The following is an 18,143-nucleotide window of genomic DNA, read 5'->3' as shown; positions in this document are numbered from 1 at the left end:
AAGCACTAAAGAGAGGGTTCAGTCCATGTGGCTGCGTGGGTGTTAAACAGTTTTAATGTGTCTTTACAAAATCAGTCAGATTGTGTCTTTACTGCCAATCAGGAAGGTAAGATAGTGTAACAGTGGGGCTGCCCAGTCAGGGTTATATAATTTAGCTATCTAGCTCCTCTTTTTTCCCTGTAGAAGGAGAATCTTTTGTTTAGAAGGAGTAGCTTTTTGCAGGATACAGAAGGTTTTGATTTTAGAATAGTTTTTACTTTTTAGGTCTGTATCTTTTTGATAGGTCTTAGGTCAGGTATCTATAAGCCTTGCCGAGGTAGAGGGATAGATATTAGCATGTCACCTACAAAGAACTCAGAGTAAGCAATACCTCAAAACACTGTTTAAAAAAAAAAAAGATTTAGCACATTTTTCTCCACTTGTCCAGCGAAGCACTTTTTATTCTGCTGTAAGCACTTCTGTGACTGAGAGTTAAATTCAGTTGTGGTATCTTTTTTAACCTCAAAATTTCTTACTGTTTCATCTTGGTTTCATCTACCTCTCATGGGAAACCTCGTTAAGGTAGTATTTTCCCACATGATATGACAGGAGAAGTCATATTTTCCACCTGGAAAATATATCAAGTGGTTTGTGCTATGAAAATATTATTCCAACAAGGGAATTTTTTGCATTGCTTTTTAATAACCAGAAATGTAAAACCATATCTCAGTTAGCCATTCATTTTAGTCATTTTGGGTGAGACTTGAGGAAATGATGTTTACCTCAATGTATTGGACTGATAGTAGAATGAATAGTTAAGTTTTAACAATATATTTCCAGTATATTATCATAGGTTCTTTTTTTTTCATTCCAGATAGGTATTTGTATAGATATTTTCAAAGATTGAAATTTAACATTGATTTATTATCAACATGGTTTTGTATGTAACCATTTAGAATGTTTGTTCTTAGCCTGCAGCTTCATGCTGTGCTCACAGAGATTGAGAAATCATTTTCAGTGACCACAGAGTCTTCTGTAAAAATGTTTGTGCTTTTATGTGAATGAAGGCATCCCATTCTCACCGCATGGCCCTCTGTCATTGAGACCCCCCAGAGGCACTGAAGCATCCCAGTGAAGCTCAGTGACTGTGGTTAGCACAAAGAGCGCTGCAGAGCATACAGACATGTCAACTATGAAATAACAGTGTGAAACCATGGAATACATGAAACATGCTGATACATTGATGATGTCCCATCAGCCTTAAACCTCATGACTGATCATGTGAGTTATTTTAATTCTCTGTCAAGGTTTATAGATTTATAAACTTTCAACGTTTATAGATTTATAGTTTTTTTTTTTTTCAGAAAATCAGACGTGTAAAGATAGGAAGGCTCTTCTTTTTCTTCTTCTTTTTCTCTTTCTTTTTTTGCCCAGATCGGTAATTGTCTGTACGCAGTTATCTCTATATGATTTTATTGACTCTTCTGCTGTTATTGGCATATGCTACCTGACTCTGTGTGTGTTCACAGAACTCAGCTGGCCATACAGTTACTGTGATATTCAGTTACTACCTCAGAAAAATGCACTTTGTGCTACACTGTACCTCATGAGAAATGAAAGACTTACATATTGGAGGTTATTTCACATTAATTATGTTGTGCATCTGTGCATGCCTAGTGTGTGCATCGTTATGTTCCATAAGCTTATTGCTTTGATTTTTTTTCCCTCAGTCCATTGAGTAAGTGAGAGAAGAATGAACGTGTTTATTGACCTTTTTTGTTATTTTAGTTGTCAGTGTCAGGAATAACTTAGAAAAATAAAGCATCTTTTAGAAATACTTGGCTTGTTTTCTCCTCTTTGCTAAACCCATTAGTCTGACATTAAATGAAATTGTCAACTGCACAGAATATTGGAAGTTACTAGAAGTGATGTTTCTCTGTAAGCTGAAACGTCTCCAACTTGAGTCAAACATTCTTCCATGTAAGCTTTTGAGTTATAAAAACAGCTGAGATATTCAGTTTAATTTGTATGGAATATCAAGAAACACTGCCTTTTCAGGTTATTTATCCGGATTTCTCAATCATTACAATGTAGAACATCAAGATATCTTTGTCTTCAGCAATCTGTGCAAGTGTAGCGACGCTTTCTTTTGAGTGTTGTGGGGAGGAGAATGATAAGGATATAAATGGATTAACATATTGAGTCTTTATCTCAATATTATACACAGACTAATAAAGTCATAGATTGACTTTGTCCTGCAGACTGCACTTTAATTAACCACCCTGAAATGGTCAGTTTTATGTAGAAAACCAGAGACAACAGAAGCTGGTATAGGTTTTTGGAGCATTAAAGCCCAAGTTGTTTTCCAATGTAGACATGTAGACATTGAAATACCAGTGATCCTGACTCCTCCTGCCCTCTGGACCGATCCATCCTGGTGTTATCATCTTTCATCCCCCTGTCAGCCTCCTGTCAGCATCGTCATCCCATTTGTTCATGCTCTGAATTTACTTGCAATTGCAGCTGCCCGCTGGGTCGGCACCTATTGCACACCTGTCTGGCCAAGAAGGGGTCTCCTCTCTCTGTGATCCTTCTCAAGATTTCTCCCATTTTCCCATTTCCCTTTTGGGATTTTAGGGAGTTTTATCTTGCCTGCCATGAGGATTAAGTGAAGGGGTGCCATCCTGTTTTGATTTTGACTTGTTGTGGCCTGTAAAGCCCTTTGAGACTGTAAACAGTGATATTGGGCTCTAAATAAACTTGAAACTTTACATGTAGACATGGACATCACTGTCACTGGTCTAGTTGCTGTCACCATGCACAGAGCACAGCCTGTTTTCATATTTAAACCTTACAGCCACTCTGGGTTCCGGTGTGAGAATGTATATTTAAAGCAGCAGCAGGTGTCTTTCACTGGTGTGGTGGTGAAGGTGCCTGTGGCAGGTGGGAGACAAAATAATAGTTATGTGATCACCTGTCTCAGGGATAGTGGGCCACATCACTGATTGCTCTGTCTGGACTTGTACAAAAATTTATTTGTAATGTTTGAAAAAACATTTCTGGAGACAAGAGTCAGGCCTGTAGCATGCTGACCAGTGTCTCCCCTCCACACTATCCAGCAGTGAACCTGAGAATGCTAACTTTTGCTCTGTGAATGAAAATATATTTTATATTCCTACAATATATCTGTGTTCTCTTTGTAACTACTACTCAAATGGTTCTGCGGTTCAAAAGATGAAAGGTTGTGTTTCCTCTATTCAGTTTTGATCATTTAGCACCATATGTGTACATGGGTTTAAAGAACGAAATCCAAAACAATCTTGATCTTTCAGTCATGTGAATGTAATTCCACACCATTGCCTTCCTCCTCATCAGAATCCAGCTGTGGGACCCAAGTGCTTTTCTCTTGGTCTTATTGCTTGATCATCTGCACCCATGTCTTCATGTCTTCCTAAACTCTTTGGATTTTATCATCTGAGGATTGAGTCATTGTCCCTCAGGCACTACTCAGCAATACCAACCAAAGCACATGGGCATGGTAAAACAACTTAAATAGGAAAACCACATACAACTTCTGTATCTGCAAATATGTGGTCCTGTGTTTCATGAAAAAGTGTGGTATAAAAAGTAGTCACAAGGTGCAGATGAGGCAGACACACAATGAGAATAGTGTAGGCTTATTTTACTGAAACTTTAGTTGGTCATCAAATGTAGAAAGTTGTTACTGTTGTTTGCATTTTTCCCATGATGTGCAACAGTGTGTGTTGATGTCATTTCCTGCCCTCAAGGGTGAGATGGACATAAATTCACTGGTAAGATCCTCAGCCAGACACAGCTATCTTATGAATATGTTTGGATTCAATGTATTTTTGAACAAATTAGTGCAACGGTCTGATAACTACTGTTTATAAACCTGATCATACAGCGCTAGGGAAAAAAAAAACAAACAGGCAAAATACAAGACAACTACAAGGACTCGGTGAGGGAAGCCTCCAGGACCCATGTGCTTTTTAGCGTTACTGCACTACAGTTCAGTCCTCTGCTTTCGAAATCTGTTTGGTGCTTTATGTAGCTTATGTTTGGACAGACATCATGATTTACAGAGCAATAGTCTGTCCGTTTCATCACTTATACATTATTCAGTGATACCCATACAGAGGTGTCATTCTCAACGAGATTGAGGAATTGATACAGAAATAAGGTTGCTAAACGAACTAGCTAGCGTTGGCCTTTCTGAAACGACTAAAGTCAACCCGAAGGTTGAGAGTTTAATGTATGTTCAGGAGCGGAATAGACAACATCCTAGTTTTTGTTAAGAATGGCAGACGAAGCGCTTTTCCAGTTTCTTCATCATGAAGTCATTCAATACGTCAATGCAGCGGAGAATGGGGAAACGGTAAAAGCTTGAGATGGCTTTACCTGTGAAGATGATCAGGCAGCGTGTCACTGACGCTATATCATAAAGATGACATTGTCTTTATAGCTTACACACTTCCATAATTAATACAGTGGCGACATAAGGCTAAATGCTGAAATTCTGTTTCATTCGATGGTGTCTTCAGGAAAATGGGCGGTGCATCACCAAACTGGAAAGCATGGGATTCAGAGTGGGACAGGGGCTGATTGAAAGGTAAACTCAAACCAAACCGCGCTGTATAGATCCGAAAAGGCTCCGTCTTTTTGTGGCTATGGTATTATAAATAAAGTCCGCTGTAGTTGTCCAGTGTCTGATCGGCTGCTTCTGTCATTTCCAGTACTGTCTTTTGCCAGCTAGATTAGGTATGATAATGTTTTTTCATTGTTGCTAGGCGCTGGTCTTTTCAATCGGTCTAAAAAAAATGTAGGTGTCAAAGCTGCCAAATGTGCCACATGAAGACAATTTTTTAAACTCTGTGATAGATATGTTGGGGAGCCAAACTGTACGCTATTCAGATCCTTTATATGAGCTAAAAGCTCCCGAAGAAGTGAGAATTCTGTGTGTAGTAGATGTTTTGGCAGCACAAACAGCATCGTTTTAGAGGTAATTTAAGCATAGTTTAAGTGCTTGATGAGAACAGGGAATGTGTAAAAGACTGATTTCAGTTCCCTCTCTCAGGTTCACTAAAGACACACCGCGTTTCAAAGATGAGCTTGATGTTATGAAGTTCATCTGCAAAGACTTCTGGACCAGTGTGTTTAAGAAACAAATCGACAACCTGAGAACAAACCACCAGGTGTGGTTTCCCTTTGATATTTCCGTTGAAACCAGTGCTTTTTAATCCTAAATTACTTGTCACTGATGATGCATGTACATTAACGCTGACCAGTTTAACATTTCAGGGTATTTTAGATCTTATCAAAAAGGAGAATATCCTCCATACTTTAAAGAAACAAAATAAATTTACATGAACAAGATTCAGGTCATCTCTTTAAAGTCATTATACTGATGGGATGACTCTGTGGTCAGATTACAATATTGTTTTGTATCAGAGTGCATGCATCTCTGATATTCGATTTTGAAAACAACAAGACAGTGTTCACATAATATCAGCAGCTAGTAAAGCTGAATATTGCTTGTGTTAGAAATGTCAGGCTTATTTCTGGTCACTCTTTTTTTCACAGGGTATATATGTGCTACAGGATAACAAGTTCCGCCTCCTCACCCAGCTGTCTGCTGGCAAACAGTATCTGGAGCATGCTCCGAAGGTGAGATGTAGGCCCATAAAATGTACACATGCATGCATGCATGCACACACACACACTCACACTCACACACACACGCATGCACGCACATACACAAACACACACACACACACACACACACATACAGTCGGGTCCATTAGTATTTGAACAGTGACACAATTTTTGTAATTTTGCCTCTGTGCACCACCACAATAGATTTGAAACAAAGCAATCAAGATGTGATTGAAGTTTAGACTTTCAGCTTTAATTCAAGGGGTTTAACAAAAACATCGCATTAACCGTTTGGGAATTACAGCCATTTTCAGAGACTCAAAAGTATTTGGACAAACTAACATAATTAGAAATATAAGGATTATTTTTAGTACTTGGATGAGAATCCTTTGCAGTCAATGACTGCATGAAGGCTGGAACCCATGGACATCACCAAATGCTGAGTTTCCTCCCTTGAGATGCTTTGCCCGACCTTTCCTTCGGTAGTTCCTAAACGGTTAATGCAATATTTTTATTAAAGTGCTTGAATTAAAGCTGAAAGTCTAAACTTCAATCACATCTTGATTGCTTTGTTTTAGATCTATTATGGTGGTGCACAGAGGCAAAATTACGAAAATTGTGTCACTGTCCAAATACTTATGGACCAGACTGTATTACAGATGAGCCTAGACCACAGATACAAATACATGTTTTACGTGGTAACCTCTTAGATATACATGATTATGGTTTGGTGTAAGTTTTACACTAGTGTGGGGCTCATAGGAATAAGCACATTAAAAGGGACACCCCCCTCTTTATTATTTCTTTGTTAATTGTGTGTTTGTGAACGTAAGTTTATTGCATAGGATTTTGATGTAACTTTTGTTCTTTTAGATATATGTATTTGAGCAAGGCTCAGACAGGCACCTGTGACATCTCTAGGAAGACGGGGCGCTCTAGACTGGTCATGTTGAAAAAAGACGCGCGAGAGTAGAGAGCGCGAGAGAGGGAGAGCGTGAGAGAGAGAGCGGACGAGAGAGCGAGTTTAGCTTGAGAAGTGTGTTGTTGTGAAAAAGTTAATTAAAAAGTTTTCCGAACTTCACGTACGCCTGGCAAGTCCTTTGTTCAGGTGTGCAACAAAACTGGAGGCACCGCTGGGATTGTTAATGTTGTGCTTTGGAGTGACTAAGAGGGAGAAAACAAAGTCAGCCCGCAGCTGAGGGAAATTCGGAAGTGCGGACGGGTGTGTACTTCTAGAAATGGATCTGGAGATGCTAGCAGAAAGAATAACTGGACAGCTTTGGCTTCTTCAGTTTCATCTGGTTAAGGAGGTATGTACCCGCATCAGAATCCCGACCGAAAATGTCGCAACAAAGCGAACATTAATAAAATTAATAACCGAGTCGATAGACAATGCGATTGAAAATGAGGAGGAAGACGCTGCTAAACAGTACCTCAGTTCGCTGCTACAGCTAACGGAGCAACACGGGGAAAGTGATGAGAACGGAGTTAGTGAGGGAAAGGCACAGGGCACTGGACAGCGTAGCCGCGATGTAGCTGAAGAAATAATCCTACAACAAAAATATTCACAACTGCAGCTTAATAACATGGCAGTGGGGGGCGAAGCTATGAGGCTGGATGAAAGAGTGGGCAGTTCGGAGCCTAGTCAGGCATCAGCACAACACCTTGTGTTAACAGCGCCAGTCAGCAGGCCCTCTGAAGTTACTATTAGGAGAGATTTCAAAATTTGTGGTCAGATTGGGGAGAGAGGACAGAAGGATAAGCTGTCATTTACGAATTTGATGCATCAAATTGATAAGGGATTGAATAAAGGACACAGTGAAGCGGAAATTATTGAAGCTGTGATCAGGGCAATAAGTCCCGGTCTGAGCATTCGCGACATGCTGGAAATCAAAAGAGACCTAACCCTCTCCCAACTAAAAACAGTACTAAAAGGGGCATTTCAAGGAAGACAGCTCCACTGATTTATACCACAAACTAGTGAATATAACTCAAGACAACCGTGAATCCCCACAAAATTTCTTGTTTAGGGCCATTGAGTTAAAAGAGAGGTTGTTACATGCCTCCAGAGAAATGGGGTCTGATGAGCACTACAGTTCAGAACTTATTCAAAAGAAGTTCTTGTGGTCAGTCAGCACTGGGCTAGCGAGCGACCATATCAAGTTTCAACTCAGACCTTACTTGGATGACCTGAAGACGACAGATGAGATACTGATTGATAAAATGAATGAGGCGGCCAGTGTCGAATTAGAAAGACTAAACAAACAAAGGAAAAACCCAGCTAACAGAGTGGCAAAAGTAACTGAATTGCAGTCAGAAGTGCAGATACAGCAGCGGGGTCAGGATGAAGCAGTGTTAATGGTAAAGGTGCAGGAACAGTCCAGTGATGTGGTGAAGCCCAAGAACCGCAAAACACCAGCTGTAGCTAGTTTGAGGGAGTCTGAGCTCTATGAAGCAGTTAAGTTACTTAGGGAGGAAGTTGCTGAGCTCAGGAAAAGCATGAGTACCACTCAAGAGTTTGCTCGCCGAGGCAGATGGAGTACTAGGAAAGGGTGTAGAGCTTGTCAGGAGAAAGGGATGGGTGATCAGTGTGAACATTGCTTTAAGTGTGGGCTGTTGGGTCACTCTGCGCGGGGCTGTAGAGCACAGAGGGGGCCAGCTGAAGAGACAGTCAATGTGAACATAGTTCACACAGTGACACCCACAAACCCACTCTTGGTGAACCATAGTGAATCCAATGGAAAAGTCCAGGAGCTCCTGTGTCAGAGAATTAAGCATCTGGAAGCAGAATTAGAGAAAAAGGGGAAGCCTGAGCAGGGAGTGGTTGCCACCTATTCCAGTCACCTATTTCTCCAACGCCAAGCTAAGCTACAGTCTCTCATTGGACCAAAGTGCATGGTTGACTGTTTCTTCGAGGGAGTGGCTGTGCAGGCATTGTGGGACACCGGGTCCCAGGTCACCGTCATAAATGAAGACTGGAGGGACGCCAGCTTTCCACACATACGGGTGCGCAGTATGAATGAACTGTTGAATGAAGGTGAGGCCCTTGTTGGTAGAGCTGCAAACCAGACACCTATACCTTTCTCTGGATGGGTGGAGCTTAAGTTCAGGCTTGGATCGAGCAGAGGGCCCCAACCAGAACTACTGATACCTGCGCTGGTCTCAAATGAGCCAGGAGTGGGACAGCCTCCAATTATCGGCTACAACGTAATCAAGCAACTGGTTATGAAAGGAATGGAGCAGCATCCAGATGTTATTCCAGAGGTGGTGAGAGAGGCTTTCTCCATTGACTGTAATAAAGTTGACGTGTTGATCCAAATGTTCCAGAACAGTGAGCAGAATGAGAAAGAAGGAGTGGTGAGAGTGGGACGGGGAGCAGGAGTGATACCAGCTGGACAGACGAAGGCAGTTAAGTGCAGTGTGCGAACAGGTCCTCTCATGACAAAACAGGATGTGCTGTTTGAACCTGAAGGAATCCCGACATGGCCAGAGGGGCTGAGTATCACTGAAACGGTCATCAGTCTTCAAAAGGGAAGCTGGTCTAAAGTCACCATCCCCATCACTAATGTGAGTAGTCATGATATTACTCTAGTCCCACGCTTGGTGCTAGGAAAGGTGCAGCAGGTCAAAGCTATATATCCAGCTGACACACGACCGGTGACCAGAGAATCAACTTTAAATGGAAGTGCGGTCAGAGTGGCAGCAGGGAAAGGAGTAGCTGCAAACCACAGCAATGCAAGTAAGGACGAGGGAAACAGCGTGACAGATGCAAGCAAAGGGGAGCTGTGGGACCCACCTGTCTCAGTTGATCACCTCACCACAGATCAGCAGATGAAAGTTAAGCTGTTGTTAAGGGAAGAATGTGCTGCATTTTCAAAGGACGAGCATGACATAGGATGTATCCCCTCACTGCAAATGAAAATCAGATTGAACGACTCCACTCCAGTGAAGCGTACATATACATCAATACCTAAGCCACTCCACAAAGAAGTGAAGGAGTATTTGGAGGACCTGCTAAATAGAGGGTGGATCAAAAAGTCCAGATCCCCATACGCCTCCCCGGTTGTTTGCGTGCGTAAGAAGGATGGGAGTTTACGCCTCTGTGTGGATTACCGTGAACTCAACCGTAAATCCATCCCAGACCGTCACCCCATCCCACGGGTGCAAGACATGCTGAACAGTCTGAGTGGAAGTGCATGGTTTTCGATTCTCGACCAAGGAAAGGCATACCACCAGGGGTTCCTGGAAGAGAGTAGCAGACCATTGACTGCTTTCATAACACCTTGGGGCCTGTATGAATGGGTCAGGATCCCATTCGGCCTGTCGTCAGCCCCAGCAGAGTTCCAGCGCAGTATGGAGGAGTGCCTTGCTGGGCTTAGGGATGACACATGCCAACCATATCTGGATGATAACCTAGTGCACAGTAGGACATTTGAGGACCATCTGCATGACATGAGGGAAGTGTTACGTCGTTATCAACAACATGGAGTGAAGCTTACTGCTAAGAAGTGTGAGGTGTTCAAAGCAAAAGTGAAGTTCTTGGGTAAGATCGTCTCAAAGGACGGCTACACAATGGACCCCGCCGAGATTGCACCAGTGCAGGCTTTGAAAGACCGCAAGCCTCAGACAGTGGGTGACTTAAGACGACTGCTTGGATTCGTATCGTACTATCGTACATATATTCCAAACTTCTCACGAATCGCAAGACCACTGTATGACCTGTTGTCAGCTGAGAGAACTCCAGGAAGTAAGGCCCAAAGCAAAGCCAGAGTTAGTAGGAAAGGTGGAGGAAAGCACAGGAAAACAGACCAGCTACCATCGAGTCAGCCAATAGCTTGGACAGAACAACATCAGCAGGTACTGTGCCAACTTCTTGAGTACCTGCTCAGTCCTCCAATCATGGGCTATCCAGACTTCGATCAAGCATTTATTCTGCACTGTGATGCATCTCAAGAGGGGCTTGGTGCTGTGTTGTATCAGAGACAGCAAGGGAAATTGGTCGTCATCGGCTACGGGTCAAGAACACTGACTGCCCCAGAAAAGAACTACCACCTCCATTCGGGGAAGTTAGAGTTCCTCGCAATGAAGTGGGCAATCTGTGAAAGGTTCCGTGAGTACTTATATTATGCACCTTCCTTTGTTGTTTATACTGATAACAATCCCTTAACCTATGTGTTGACAACAGCTAAACTGAACGCCACAACACACCGGTGGGTCGCCGAGCTGGCTGACTTCAATTTTTCCATCAAGTATCGGCCTGGCAGGAACAATGGAGATGCTGATGGCTTGTCAAGAATGCCTCTGGACATGGAGCAGTATATGCATACGTGCTCGCAGGAAGTGGAGCCAGATGTGATTGGCGCTGTCATGCATGCACTTCAACTGAATTCGGAGGAGTATGAGCCTTGGATGTGCCCGATCACCCTAAATACAGCATGTGCAGAGGTAGAACAAGAAAGAATAGCGTCACCAGCGACAGAGCTCTCCCGAGAGGACCTACAGAAGGCACAAGAAGAAGACCCAGTCATTGGGAAGGTACGGGACTACGTCATGGTAGGACGATAGCCAGACTTAGGCAGAAGGGACCGTCGTGACGATCTAACAGCTCTGGTCAGGCAGAGGAATAGGCTGTATGTGGATGAAGATGGTATATTGTGCAGGAAGTCATTAGCACGAGCGCAGCTAGTGTTGCCCAAGAAGTATCTCCAGCTGGTGTACAAGGAACTGCACGAGGAAATGGGGCACCAGGGGGTTGAACGCACACTGGGCCTCATTCGTGATCGATTCTACTGGCCCCACATGCAGAGGGACGTTGACCATTATGTGACTAAGGTGTGTTGCTGTTTGAAGCGGAAGCGTCCAAACAAGCTGACAAGAGCACCATTGGTGAACATTGTGACTACTTACCCCTTTGAGCTGGTGTCGGTAGACTTCCTCCATCTGGAAAGCTGTAAGGGGGGATATGAATACATCCTGGTGGTCATGGACCACTTTACCCGGTTTGCCCAGGCCTATGCATGCACTAACAAATCAGCAAGGACAGCGGCTGAGAAGATCTTTGGAGACTTTGTTCTCAGGTATGGATTCCCCACAAAGTTACATCATGACCAGGGCAGGGAGTTTGAGAATAGGTTGTTCGCTCAGCTTGAAGAATACTGTGGCATTCAAGGCTCTCGTACCACACCCTACCACCCGGCAGGTAATGGTCAGGTGGAGCGTTTTAATAGAACGCTCCTGTCCATGCTGAGATGCCTGACTGAAGAGGCCAAGTCGGACTGGAAGAGCTCCCTAGCAAAGGTGGTCCACGCGTATAATTGTACGCGTAGCGAAGCTACTGGGTTTGCCCCATACTATCTGTTATATGGAAGAAACCCTAGGCTCCCAATTGACGTCATGTTTGGCCTGAAGCCAAGTGAACAGAGTGCTTCCCATAGTGAATATGCCCTCAAGTGGAGAAAACGCATGAACGAGGCCTACAAGTTGGCATCCAGGACAGCTCAGGAGGAGCGAAGAAAAGCAAAACGTGGCTATGACAGAAAGATTTATGGGGCAGAGCTACAGCCAGGCTGTAGAGTGTTAGTGAGAAATTTCACTGAGAGGGGAGGTCCTGGGAAACTCAGGTCGTATTGGGAGGACCAGGTGTACGTAGTCACTGAGAGGAAATACAAGGATGGACCAGTCTACGTAGTCAAGCCGGAACGGGGTCCAGGGAAGGCTCGGGTCCTCCACAGGAACCTGCTGCTGCCCTGCAACTTCCTGCCGGTTGAAGAGGACAAGCATGAGAACAAGAAGGAAGACAGGAGGAAAATACATACAGACATAAAGAGAAAACGACAAATAAAGCAAAGAGAAAGAGAACCAGAAAGCAGCACAGAGGATGAAAGTAACTGGAGGTGCATTACTGCACTGCCAGCAGCACAATCAGACCAGACCAGAAGCCAGCTGAGACCGGAAGCAGAGGAATTCCAGCCAAGAACAGCTGAGAGGGAACCAGAGCCAGATCTAAGCGTAGATGAAGAACAGTGTCAGGTGCTGTGTGATGAAAACAGGAGAGAGCCAAAACTGGAACTGGAGAACAGAGATTGTGAAGAACCAGAGCTGGGGACCAGAAGGATGGCAGAGACTGAGCGGAACATGTCAGCTGATGAAGCAGATGAAGGGGACCCTGAGACACCATTCCCTCCAGCGGGAAAGTATCCTTTAAGACAAAGGCACCCCCCTAGTACACTAACATACAAAACACTAGGCCAGCCTTCCCTTACGTACAGACACATGTAATGGTGTAGTTAGAATGTTACTGTTACAGTGGAAAAAAAAGAGAGTTCATAATTGTGTTAGTTCATTGCAATACGACAAGAGACAACAGGACAGAGATTCATGGGTTCATAATTTAAGTTTTTTAATTTAATGAGCAAAGTACCAGGCAACAGACATTCTCACATATAATGGGTACTGACGTGGGAAAGATACACAATAGTACACAATGTGGGTCTGTTAAAGGGGCTATGGAGTAGGTTTAAGGTCATAACCTTTCAGTACATGATACGTGGCCCGTATAAGAGACGGAGTAACTCTTCAGATATCACCTGGCCAGTGATGTCTGTCCTTGACACGTGACATGAAGAGGGAGATACATGTCATGTAAAGACTGTTGTTAAGCAGAAAGTATCAGGCACAAAGACTGACTCCCGTACTTACCACCAAGCTCACCTGTTGAAGACATGAATACTGGGAAATGCTGAATGTCGGGTCGACATTTATTTTGGAGGGGAGAGTGTGGGGCTCATAGGAATAAGCACATTAAAAGGGACACCCCCCTCTTTATTATTTCTTTGTTAATTGTGTGTTTGTGAACGTAAGTTTATTGCATAGGATTTTGATGTAACTTTTGTTCTTTTAGATATATGTATTTGAGCAAGGCTCAGACAGGCACCTGTGACATCTCTAGGAAGACGGGGCGCTCTAGACTGGTCATGTTGAAAAAAGACGCGCGAGAGTAGAGAGCGCGAGAGAGGGAGAGCGTGAGAGAGAGAGCGGACGAGAGAGCGAGTTTAGCTTGAGAAGTGTGTTGTTGTGAAAAAGTTAATTAAAAAGTTTTCCGAACTTCACGTACGCCTGGCAAGTCCTTTGTTCAGGTGTGCAACACTAACTTATCATTAAAGTACTGTAAATGTGCAGAAATCATGGACTTATCTTTGGGAGTAAATTACTGTTCAAGCTGCAGTTAGTTGTTTACCCTTTATTTCACCGTAATTTACCATGCAGTCCTATTTTGTTAGGGTTAGTTAAGCAGATCACATGTTATTTGGCATGTAGGCTGAATTTGCCTGAAATTAAGTAGACTATTCTGCTTCACGTTACAATGAAATATTAGTAAAAATGTCTTGAGTGGTAAGTGTTCAGTGGGGAGCTCACAATAACACTTGACTAAGCAATGTACCCCGAAGCATTAGCAGCTCAACAGGAAATGAAAACAGTGAGTAAACAATGAGTATAACAACAGAGCTGTTAGCTTAGCAACTAATCAGTCAGCTGCTATTGTACTGTTATTTGTGTAAAAGAATATAAGGTTCTCAGTACTTTATGGGTGAGGTACAAACAGATGTTACAAATAAGTGTTAAGAAAAACAAGTTAATGTTGTGAGACAGGGAAGAGATTCAAGTCTTAAACTGTAAATGGGGGGATTAAAAGCTGGCTAGGTCTTTTTACCTTTTCTTTGAAGATTTGTCTTTTTGTACTTGGTGATTAATGGTGTGGATGTTTGATTGTCCCGGTAGTATTTGGCATTCACCTGTGGTCTGGTGAGAGGCGGGCTTTCCAACCTCGGTGTGAAGAGTGTCGTCACAGCAGAGGTGTCTGCCATGCCTGCATGTAAGCAACACGCACATACATATACCCATATACATTATCCATTAGTGGAGTGTGGAAGATTTCTCAGTCATACATAACTAAATGATCCAAGTCTAATTTTTAACTGCACTGTGGCACGTATCCTCTAAGCCACGTCTTTGTTTTAACTCAGGACCTGACTCCACTCATCAATTAATCATCAAGCCCTTGATTAGCTCAATTAAGTGTGATAATGAAGAGTTAAAACAAAGACGCGCAGGACAGTGGGCCCCAAGGACTGGGCTTGAGAACCAATGCTGTAAGCCACACACATGTCAATTACTAGCTGTACAAATTTACAGATCAGTGATCACTTTCTGCGAAGGACACAGGGACTTTCAGTAGTGGCATAAAATCCATGTGTTTATTAATGACAGTTTATTAATATCAAATGTAAGGGAAGAGTACAGCACAGAAACACATGCACCATATACACAGTTTAGCTGTACTACATTGCATTGACTGATATGGCAGAAAGCCATTAATAGGCTTGTAAAAGATATAATTCATACAGATGTTAACTCTCAACTCAACAGTGCATGATCTGTTTGGAAGTGTGTTTTTCCTGTGTTGTGGTTGAGATGATGTTAGTCAAAAGGAGATTAACATGTTGTTTGAGTGTTGGGCTGCATTAAATCACTTGGTAAGTTATTGCACAGATATTCAGAGGATAGAGCATGGGATTCAGTGTCTTTGTTTTTGTCTTTCTGAAAGTAGTGCATCGAAACATCTCTGCATGATGTTGTAAATGAGCAATTTGTGTCCATGAGATGTAATGTCAGTGAACATGTGGCGTGTTTATGGATCTGTAGCATTAGGGAGTCTCTGTTGAGAATAGGCTCTGGGAGAAGATGCAAAGCATAAGACAAAGAGTCAGTGATTATAGTGCAAAAAGAGGAAATCTTCATCTTCCCATCAGACAGAGTCCAAGACAAGCAACCAAATTCCAGTATGAAGGGGACAGAAGTAGAAAAACGAAATAATGATGGGCAAATCATCTTGAAACAAAATAAATTAGACAACAGGATAAGCAAAGGAGCACTCATTCTAGCCTCTAACTCAAACTAATAGATACCCTGTCATGGAACAGAGCTTGAGCCTCAGCAAAGAGCTCTACAGAATCTACATACACAAGAGGCAAAATTAAAAGCAAGGCATAGAATAACATAAGGAAAGAATAAGTCAAAATAAATATGAACTTTATTAAAGTAAAACATTAAATTAGATAAAAATGACAAGGTAGGTAACATGTTTTTTCATTAAAATAAGGTAATTTAACAATAAAAGTGTCAGTGAATGAGACCCCTTCTCTTAACGACACATTTGTTTCCAGTTTCCCTCTGAAACTGTATGTGGCTACCTGCCTAACAGGGCACCCCAGTTATAGAAGACACCACCCACAATGTAACAGTCACTCCCCATGGGCTTCAGCACAGAGAGGGAAACCAAACACAGCAAACAGCTTAATAATTTAACATTTTCAGTTTGTTGTTACAATATACCCAGAGCATGTGCCCATAGGGCAAATCAGCACATGGATCAATATGTGACTGAAAGAGTAATAACATACCATAATTATACTGTCAAACAAAATGCAAAAAGTTCAAACACACAGACTGCTGACCTCCACACTTATGAGTTTGGTGTGTGATATGCAATGCAATACTCACAGGGACAAAATCACAAACTATGATCTTTGAACAGTATTAGAACCTTGAGCTGATTTGAACTGCCAGTCCCACAGATGTGAAGTCCAACCTATTGAAATGACTAAATAATGAAACATCTCTCAAGACCTTTTGCACATCAGGTCATTCCCATCCTTTAATGGTTATTTATTCCGTTATCTGTGTAGAACTGCCTTCACTGGCTGCTTTTGTTTAGATTTCATGGTGTCTTTTTCTCCCTCTGTCCTCAGGTAAATTCCAGGTGATGATTCAGAAAATGTAGAACAATGTAAAGAAGATCACCATCCTTATCATGTGCACATCTCAGTTTGTCTCAGCCTTTATGTCTCGTTGATTTTTTTTTTTTTAGTTATAAAGCTTGAATATTCTTACCTATAAACACTATTGAAGCATGCTCTGGGGCATGTACTGTTTTTTGTATTATAGGTTTAGCAATACTGTATCTGTGTTTTAATTTTTCTGTTTTACTATTTGAATCAGATTTCCTCTTTCAAATCTAAATGTTTGTCTGCTTAATTTGTTTGCACGTCAGTAAAAGCCTGTTATGTTTAAGTTGTTGTATCAGTTGCTTTCTTGAATAACTGCAATACTTAAATAATTTCTTTCTTTAATAATTACGTAAATAATGTCCCTCTTTTGTAGCTGAAGTAAAATGGCAAATATCCTACATTTCTGTTCAGAGTCACAATACAAGATGTCATAAAATCTATAAATAAACACTTATCATCTGATGCATCCGATTATCACGATCTGAAAAATACTAGTTGTAAATAGAAATGTCCTGACTCTCATACTGACAACAGTTCAAAGCCTCTTCTTTTCAGTTTTCAAAGAATCTTGGTAGAAAATGCTTTCTCGTATCTTGGTCGATATGCACGCTCTCCAGAGGTGCCATGATTAGTTATCAGTTTACTTGTTTTGAAGCTGTGTCGTGTTTCCTGCTGCTGCAGAGTTACCGGCCGCGCGCAACATAAACATTACTTGCTAAAATACACAAGAAGAGATTTTGTTGTAGGAACAGTGTTAGGTTTCAAAAGAAAATACAGAAAAAACAGTGTGTAGTTCTAGGGGGAGTTCCCCAGTGGGGAGGTCCTCTCAATAAGTCCCTAGAACTGTTTGGTCCGAAAGCGCCTATAGATCTCTGACAGAAATATTACTATTAACATTGACAGACGACTTAATACAGCACTTTCTTGTGTTGGTATTTATGTTTGAGTATTTCAGATAAGAATGTCGTCTTTTTATTCTATCCAGCCCCCTTCCTTTAGCAATCATCACGTGATCTGCTGTCGTTACGTCATGTCGTGTCGCCAATGATACACGAAAGAATTTTTTCTGCAGAGTACCATTGGTTAGTTTGAAGAAATTTAAACGTTTGTGCAACGGCGCTGTTGTTCGAATTGTTCTATCCATTTGGGAGGTTGTCTTCTGCCCTGACACACACACACAAAGATCCTTCTGGAAAAGGTAAATATAATTATTGCTCGCTGTTTTTTTGTCAAAATATCCTTTGTGATGCTAGGGAGAATGTAATGGTGCGTAAATATGTGTCGGTTTTAAAATGATCTCGCTGCTTTACTTATCTGGTGTGACATTGATGTTAGCTAACACAGCATTAGCAAGCTACTGAACCTAGTAAGTTTTGTATTGTTCAGGTGAAGCGAAGTTAAGTTTTTTTGTCTTTTGTCTTGTCTTTTTTTAAAATTAAATTTTTAATTACCTGAGTTTGTAGAGCTGTGTGTGATACGGATTGACCATCATTTAGTGACATCATTGACACAAAATGACCAGTTTTTCTACAATGTCCGGATGACCATTCCAACAGAAATTTTTGCGAAGATGCAGTTTAGAGTTTAGGGAATGTGGCTTGTGAGTTGGTAACGTTTAAGCGATGTGAAGCGATTTAACTGATT

At 42.0% G+C, this 18,143-nt stretch overlaps 1 protein-coding gene across 2 annotated transcripts; it reads left to right on the top strand.

Annotated features, from left to right (window-relative positions):
• Positions 1-4,009: 4,009 nt before the first annotated feature.
• trappc6b (trafficking protein particle complex subunit 6B) lies at positions 4,010-16,877 on the top strand. 2 transcript variants are annotated; one of them, XM_030768860.1, is made up of 6 exons: positions 4,010-4,375; positions 4,542-4,609; positions 5,075-5,192; positions 5,581-5,664; positions 14,431-14,524; positions 16,461-16,877. In XM_030768860.1, the coding sequence occupies exons 1-6, from the start codon at positions 4,298-4,300 to the stop codon at positions 16,490-16,492; spliced, it is 474 nt and encodes a 157-aa protein (XP_030624720.1). In that variant the 5' UTR covers positions 4,010-4,297; the 3' UTR covers positions 16,493-16,877. The 2 variants fall into 2 exon arrangements, with proteins under 2 accessions (XP_030624720.1, XP_030624721.1); XM_030768861.1 differs by lacking the exon at positions 5,581-5,664.
• Positions 16,878-18,143: the final 1,266 nt, after the last annotated feature.

Source organism: Chanos chanos, chromosome 3 (assembly GCF_902362185.1).
Source record: "Chanos chanos chromosome 3, fChaCha1.1, whole genome shotgun sequence".
Taxonomy (NCBI): Eukaryota; Metazoa; Chordata; class Actinopteri; order Gonorynchiformes; family Chanidae; genus Chanos; species Chanos chanos.
The sequence above is the reverse complement of the archived record's forward strand: the minus strand, read 5'-3'. Positions and strand labels throughout refer to the sequence as shown.